Source organism: Apis dorsata, unplaced genomic scaffold, assembly GCF_000469605.1.
Source record: "Apis dorsata unplaced genomic scaffold, Apis dorsata 1.3 scaffold_400, whole genome shotgun sequence".
In the NCBI taxonomy this organism is placed as follows: domain Eukaryota; kingdom Metazoa; phylum Arthropoda; class Insecta; order Hymenoptera; family Apidae; genus Apis; species Apis dorsata.
This window is the reverse complement of record NW_006263658.1, coordinates 135,357-143,568: the sequence shown is the minus strand read 5'-3', so window position 1 is coordinate 143,568 and position 8,212 is coordinate 135,357. Positions and strand designations below refer to the sequence as shown.

At 23.8% G+C, this 8,212-nt stretch overlaps 1 protein-coding gene across 1 annotated transcript in view; it reads right to left on the bottom strand.

Moving 5' to 3' along the window:
- Positions 1-1,550: 1,550 nt before the first annotated feature.
- Positions 1,551-8,212, bottom strand: part of LOC102672625 (osmotic avoidance abnormal protein 3-like) — a 12,332-nt gene continuing 5,670 nt past the window's right edge. The window contains 5 exon segments of the mRNA XM_031512214.1: positions 1,551-1,943; positions 3,251-3,732; positions 4,635-5,137; positions 5,680-6,375; positions 6,836-7,611. Of these exon segments, the coding sequence (XP_031368074.1) occupies positions 3,323-3,732; positions 4,635-5,137; positions 5,680-6,375; positions 6,836-7,611 (2,385 nt within the window). The 3' untranslated portion in view covers positions 1,551-1,943; positions 3,251-3,322.

Genomic DNA, 8,212 nt, shown 5'->3' with positions numbered 1-8,212 from the left:
AATTTTATCATATACATATATTCTTAATTACATTTGTAAATTTTTAAATATTAAAAAAATTACATTAATATTTAAAAGAATTTAATTAAATTATTATTATTATTGTCTCAAAATTTAAAATGATGATGTTAAAAAATAAAATGATCAATTATTTTTTCTATAAAATTGATTGAACATTATTTTATTGTTTGTATACATTTTATTATAAAGTTTATTTTTTAAAAAAAGAGCACTATATTAAGAGAAAAAACAATATATATGAAAAAAAATATGAAAAATTTTGAATTTTTTTAAATTTAATTTAATTAAATTAATTTATACATTTAATAGAATTATAAAAAATTATAAAATTATTGAATTAAATCAGACTTTGTAATACAAAATATAAATTTTTAAAAAAAAATAAATATTCCAAGAATTATTCTAAAAAATAAAAAAATAATCATGAAAAATAAAAATTATATTTCCATTCTATTATATAATTGTTTTTTGTGTTTCACATTTTTTTATTCATAATCGCATAAAAATTAAACAATTCTCTATGTACAAAAATTTCATACTACTATGATGCGGATCGGTCAGTAAATACACTTTTACGAGATTGATCCTTTCTCTGGCACTTTTTTAATGGCGCATGTGTCAGGTGAAACGCCGCAGTTCGTATATCTGAATTCTCTCCCGAGAAAGACGAACATTTCGCAATGAATTTTATTGTGAAACGATAAATCGGTGTAGCACAAACTAACAACATTCGAAAAATATTTCAACGAACCATCGTCAGGCAACTGTGATTATTGCTTTTCGCCATTGCGCGACTATCTTTAAAATTCCTCTTTTTTTACCTCATCGTTAATTTCATCCGATTTGGAAATTCTGTTTCATTATAACTCTTTTCTTTTTTCATAATTAGATTTTCCTAAAAAGTATGTTGGATTACATAAACTTCGCACACGGATTCATAGAGTAAATTTTAGAAATGTAGAAAGTATATTTACATCTAATATACTGATTTCAATTATTTAATTAAATTCTTTTAAATATTAATGTAATTGATTGACAACTCAACGATTGCATATAATATAATCATAATTGAACATTTTTTTATATAAAAATGGAAAATAAATATTATTTTGTAATTTTCAAGATATATAATAAAGTGTGTATATTTTACAAATTGAATAATTATAGTATATTTTTTAGAAATTGATCACCAACTATGATAATTTTGTAAGAATTTGTACTATCATTAAAAATATTTAGATTAAAATATAATTTTGAATTTATACAATTTCACTTGTTCAATTACTCAATTTTTGTATAATTTTTTTGTTAAGAAATATTCTAAATTATAATAATCTTAATGTAAAATGTAATATTAAAATATTTCATAATAATTATAAGAATATTCTTTACTTTTATAGATAAGAGATTAAGTAAATTTAATATATATATTTATTTAATTCAATATATTACAAATCTCAATCAGATATATATGATTAATGCATAATTTTTGCCTTTTTCTCTAATATTTTTTTTAATTTTAACTTTTATTATTATTTTTAAATTATATTTTTCAATAATATTTAATTTAAAATAAAAAATTTTTCCATGCAAAAAGATAAATCAAAATTATATAATATCAACTATTAATCTCTGAATATATACAAAATAAAGTAATATTTTAAAAATAAGAAAAAATAAATCTTTGATATCTTGATTCAGGATAATAATTTTCGAAGTTCTATGTTTTAAAAATATTTTTGAACTTCTATGGAACAATATAATTAAATAAGCGTTAAGAAACATTGGAGATCAAGAACTATTCATTAAATAGCTATCTTCTTATAACGAAAAGCAATTCACACGCGATCTATGTTGTCCAAGTACGAAAACTGGCAGAACATTTATTCCATTGTGTTGACACAAGTTTTAAAAGCTGTTTCCTGTAAAAAAATATTGATAAAATTAATTTTTACTGTTTTTTTCATGACTAAATATTTGTGAACTGAAATTAATTGGCAAATTGTGTATAGAACCGGTTTTATCTAAATATATTTTAGAAGTCCTTGAAAAATATTATCTTACAACTGTATAACTTGGAAATATTACGACACTTTGTGTAACTTTTATCAGATTTTTCATAATTAAACTTTTAACGATAGATATGTAAAATCATCATTATATATAATTATTGTATGTAATTATAATTATAAAATATTTAATACATATTAATAAATTGTTGAAAATCAAATCGATCAATTTTTTATAAAAAATTCATGAAATTTTATGAAATCAAGTTAATGAAATTTTCATTAAAACTAAATAAACTAAATATACTAGAAGAATATATAATATACTAAGAATTTTCAAATGATGATAATTTTTATGTCGTAAAAAATTTATTGTTAATTAGTTATTAGATCATTCTTATTATGAATGAATTGAAATAATTTGCAGAATAATAATTTAAAATATATTTACATGCATATAATTATTTTTTTATCAAGAATCTAAATCATGTGTAATATCATCATATATAATGATATGTATGTAAAATTAATTTACATCATTTATAGATGTAAATTACTATTAATTTTGAGATATAAATTGTTATTAATTTTAAAATATTAATTGTTATTATCTATAATATATATTAAAATAGTTTATTTTATTAAAATATGATTGTATTTGTAAATGCTTTAAAAATACTAACATATATGTTAATATATAATCTGATACGATAATTATGCATATCATATTCGTTAAATGAATATCATTCACTTAATATGTTAAAATTAAAACCTGTCCAAGATTAGTTAACAGCTCAAGATTTTCTCTATTGTGAAACACATAAAAAAAATATTTTCTGAGATATTACTACATTCGAAGTCTATTGCATAAATTTTTCATTAATTATGTATCTCATAGTAAATTAAAATATATATAAATAAAAACATGAAAGCTAAAATATGCTAAAAGTTTTTTATATATAATAAAAACCAGATAAAAATTATAAAAGTTAAATATAAAAGTTGTTAAATATATAAAGGTTAAAATGAAGTAAAAATATCTAATATTTAAATAAGTGAATTATAATAAAAAAAAGATTAATTCAAAAAAAAAATTGAAAGAATTCATATATAATATAAAAAGAGAAATTCAAAAATTGAGGATACATTAAATATTGAATTTGAATATTATTAATCAATTGATTAAATAATCAATTGATTTTAAATGAACTGTAACCAACCTTAATCACAGTCTCTCACGATATCATCCCAGTCCGTTGTCCCCGATTATCATCGCTTTTGCACTTTTAATTTCAATACATAGGGGAACGAGCATGTTCAATTAATGTTGAATGATTATCATTCACTTCGTTGTGAATGAATCTCGACGAAAGTTTATCAGATATCTTCTCTGAGATGGATTTGTTTTTAAAGATGCCATTTGTACCTTGTGGATACAAGGGCAAAGCTTCCAAAATTCGCGGCGGATTTCGTTTTATCGTCTGATTGACAAAAGAAATTTTATTTGTTGAATTTTCTTCCAACATCCAACCTGGTCGACTAATTCGTCCAGTCGATAAACGTTGACTAGGTCTGTAACTATTCAAATCACTTATCATTTGCGCACTAGTTTGCAAATTCAACGCATTCAGTTGAAGATGATTGCCTCCAAGCGGAATGATGTCCTCGGAACCGCCTGATTTACTCAATCTGCTGCCGAGTTCTGTAATATAATTATGTTGAATTTATAATCCTTATAACGTATAATTATTTTAATTTTGCAATAGAGAAAAATTTAAAAACAATGTATTCTCAAGAAATTATTGTGAGAAAAACTTAAATAAACATTTTTAATTTTGTTGGTTTGATTTTTCTTATTTTTATTGATGTGAAAAAAACTAATTTTTGTATTATATTTAAAATTTAATAAATTATAATTTTTTTAATTTTTCCAAAAAATTAGTTGTTATGTTTCTATATATTTTATATTAATAGATATATAAACATATAAATTATATGTTTACATTGATAGATCTTTAAACTTTGAACTTTCAACTTGCAAATTAATTAAGTTAATTAAATTAACTTGCAAATTTTAAATTCTCAAGCAATGAATTTTGCATTTTGCTACATGATTTTACTATAACAATCCAACTTTCACCTACAAAATTTCTCTATTCAAACAGTATTCATTAAAAATTTTTGATCAATATGTAACTTTAATATATCCTTTCTAAAAATAATTTCTAATTTATATTATACACATATAATTTATACATATATAAAAATATTTTATATAAGATTATATATTATTATAATAAATTATTTTTAATAAATATTTATTATCTTATTATTTATATTATTATATATTGATAATAGTTTAAATTAAGAATTATATTTGAAACAAATAATTGATAATTTAAATGTAACTGTATATTAATCAAAAATTATACGTGCATACAATTTAAAAATAATTTTTAAAATACATGTATTTTTAATTCCAAAAATTCTTCAACAATTCATATACTAAATTTAAAATTTAGTTAGAAATTTTTAATGATTATTTTTGATAATATTTTCGATTTTTAAATTCCATTATATACATTTATATTATATCATGCTCACCAAAAGTTTTTGCTTCCCTGACATGAGCTAACAATTTGTCGATTCTATTTCGTCGAAAGTATGTATCGACGATATCCGGTTTTTTAATCTCTTCTTGTTCATTATTCTCCTCATTATTAGCTTCATTTTCAATTTCATTCTCATTATCTTTGCTATTATTATTATTATTGTTGAGATCAGATTTGGAAGACAATATATTATATTGTATATTATCTTTAGGTATTAACGATGCTGGAGGAAGGGAAATATGCGGCGATACATCCGGTAGCCTCCAACGATTCAACTCATCGCACCAAGTAGCTGCAGATCTGACAGCAGTAACATCTCGAAATGGACATCCGGGTCGAAGATGAGGAACCATCGCGTCGCATATTTGAGATATGAGAAGCTCTCTGCGTAGAAGATCGCGTCGCTCCGCATCCCAAGAAGCTTGAAGATCTGCTGCTTCCATTTCTAATTGTTTCACTCGTTTTGCCATACGTTTCAAAGCATCTTCTGTGGATCTAAATATGAAAATGTAATTAAAAAATATAATTTCAAATGAGATTATTATATTGTTTTGAATAATGTAATATGAAAATATTCATTAATTAATGAATAATCTTTTATGTGAATATGTATTTTCTTCTCTTAGAAAATTCCGAATAATTTATTAATATTTCTCTATGATTACAATTATTTTCTTATTAGTGAATCAAAATTATATCAATTATATCAAAATTAAAATATTTTTTATTATAATGATATAATTTTAATTTTCAGAAATATATTTGTAATGATATTTGTTCTTTTTTAGGTCATCATTAATTTTTTTTACATATAATTTTTTTTTCAACTTATCAATTTTTATATTTGCCTACTTTTTTTATTTAATAAAACAATAATAGATATTTAAATGAGAACTTATACAAAAAATCGAAAATTTATATAAAAATATGTTACGAAATGTATATGGAATTACATAATACATTTTATATTTAAAAGAAAATTTTTAAAAAATTATTTCTATATATTTATCTAAATATCTTTTCCTTTCATTACTAACCTAAGCTGACCATAGACTTGGAAGACGCATCCATTTCCTTCCTGAGCACTCGTTTCGAGTGCCGAAGCAAGAGTTTCGAGTTTTTTTCTCCTTTTCTCCCTTCGCCTTTGCAATTCCGTATTACCTTGCTCTTCTCCTCCGATAGTTAATTTCTCCAACCTTTTCAGCACTTCTTGCATAGCAGTTTCTCGTTTCTTCCTTCGCCTTTCCTCGCGTTCTAAGTCCTGTTCGTCCATTGGTTGCTGAGAAACAAGTTTTAAACTCGTGTTATCAACAGTACCAGTTCCATTACAAATCTTCAAAGCCTTCAATTCTTTTCGAAGTTTTTGAGCAGATAAATTCGAATGTTCACATTGTTTTTTCAATTTTTCCATTTCTTCCGCGTATTCTTTTTGCTTGATCATTTTTTCATCGTCAATTTCTTGCTTAATAAAAGGTTCTTTTATTAACGAATGATCACCTATCTCAAGTAATTTCCTTAAACGTTGCAATTCTAATTGATACTGTCTTAATAATGCATCTTTTGGATCTTCATTGATTACAGGTTTATTTTTGATGCATCGAGCTCTAGCTGCATACCGTAAGGTACTCAATGTCTCCTCTGCATCCACATCACTTGGACTTATACAGGCTATCATTAACGTTCTTGCGTTTCCACCAAGGCTATCCCTTAATAGTCTTGTCAATTTACTATCTCTGGAAAAGGAATTTTAAAATTTGATAATTTTATAATTGATAATTATTCCAATATATTTATACATTTGTTCTAATATATCTATACGTTTAATTACAAAACTAAAATACAAAAATAAAAAGCGAAATAATAAATTATCTTTTTAGCGGTTATTTTAAAATAAATTACGAGAAATATTTTTTAAAGTTTATGAAATTATTTGAATTTTGAAAAAAAAGTTTTATTATTTTTAACTTTTTATTTTTTAATAAAAAGCTCTTTACAAAAATCTAATTCAGAAATATGAAAGTAAAAGTCATTTTTTAAGATGGATTTAGATAGATTTTTATATATTAATTTTTCACGAAATTAGTTCGAAAATTAATAATTTTTGAAAATTTCAAAATTTAACGAATCTCTTAATTTTTTGAATGAATGTATTATAAAAATTTCTAATTTATAGCTAATAAATTTTTAACATACCTATATGGCACATGTCTTCCATGACCAGCAGCCAAAGCACTGATCACATTTCCTAAAGCAGATAGGCTTAAATTAATACTGGCTGCTTCTTTTAATCTATCCCCAGTAGCTCCAGTCCTAGCCTGTCTTTCAGATCCAGCTAGATCCACCAGATGAAGTCTTCCTCTTTTCACTGTATTCTCAGCTTTACTATCTTCTTCGTTAATAGCTAATGTTTCCAAAGATAAAGTCAGTACAGCGTGACTTCTAGAACTAGCTGCATTCATTTTAGTAGCCGCAGCAGCTCTTCTTCTATCACCCTGTTCAACCAATCGAGCACATTCCGCCGCATCCTTTACCGTAATTTCCTTTAAACCACCAGCTACGTATGTTCCACGATTGGGATCTTCCTTCAAAGTCAACATATTGCTCATCCCATCTTGTAAAAGATCTCTTAATCGTTCGTTGTAAATTTCCAAATAACTGAGTAAAGCTAGATATCTCATTTCCGCACTGGCTGTCGATGTTGCCTCAAAAATGTGATCCAAAGTGCGTTCGATGAATCCTCGCATCGTGTGCGATTTCCCGCAACCTGTTTGTCCATAAGCAAATACGGTGCCATTATAGCCATCTAGGACAGCTTCTACAATGACAGAGCCGACATTATCGTAGACTGACTCGGTGCTAGCCTCGGGATTGAAGGCAGCATCGAACTGGTACACCTTGCCATTTCCAGTACCAGCAGCTGGACACTCGAGAGTGCAACATTTTGATGGAGGATCGATTATTACCACATTCTGTGAAAATAAAAATAAGTGAATTTTGAGATTTTGAGATAAAGTAAAGAATATATAAACATTAATTGAAAAGTTATTTCTTTCAAAAATAATGGAATTAATGCAAAAAAATCATGAAAATTTCGTCAGATATTTCATGATACAATACAATATTTCGATTAATCGTAATGATATAGATAATATGTATTCAAATTTAAAGATTATTATTTTTATAACATTTTATTAAAATTTTATGAAAATTATAAATATTTACATAACATACATACTTGTTTATATAATTTGATTAAAAAATTTTTTTTACTTTTGTTTTATAATTTTATTTTGTTTTTTTAATTCAATATTATTTTTAATTTTTAATATATTGGAAAAAATTTTCAATTGATATATGAGCTGTTATCTTTTTACGATATTTTTAATGTCAATTGATTTCAAAAAATAAAGAATATAAAGAAATTCTTTGATTGATTTGTTTCTTAATTTTTGTTATATATATTTATAAATATATATTCTTAAGAATAAATCATAAAGGAAAATAAATATTTTTAATATTTTGATAATTATTTTTTTTCATAAATACATTATAAAAATTTATTTTATAAAA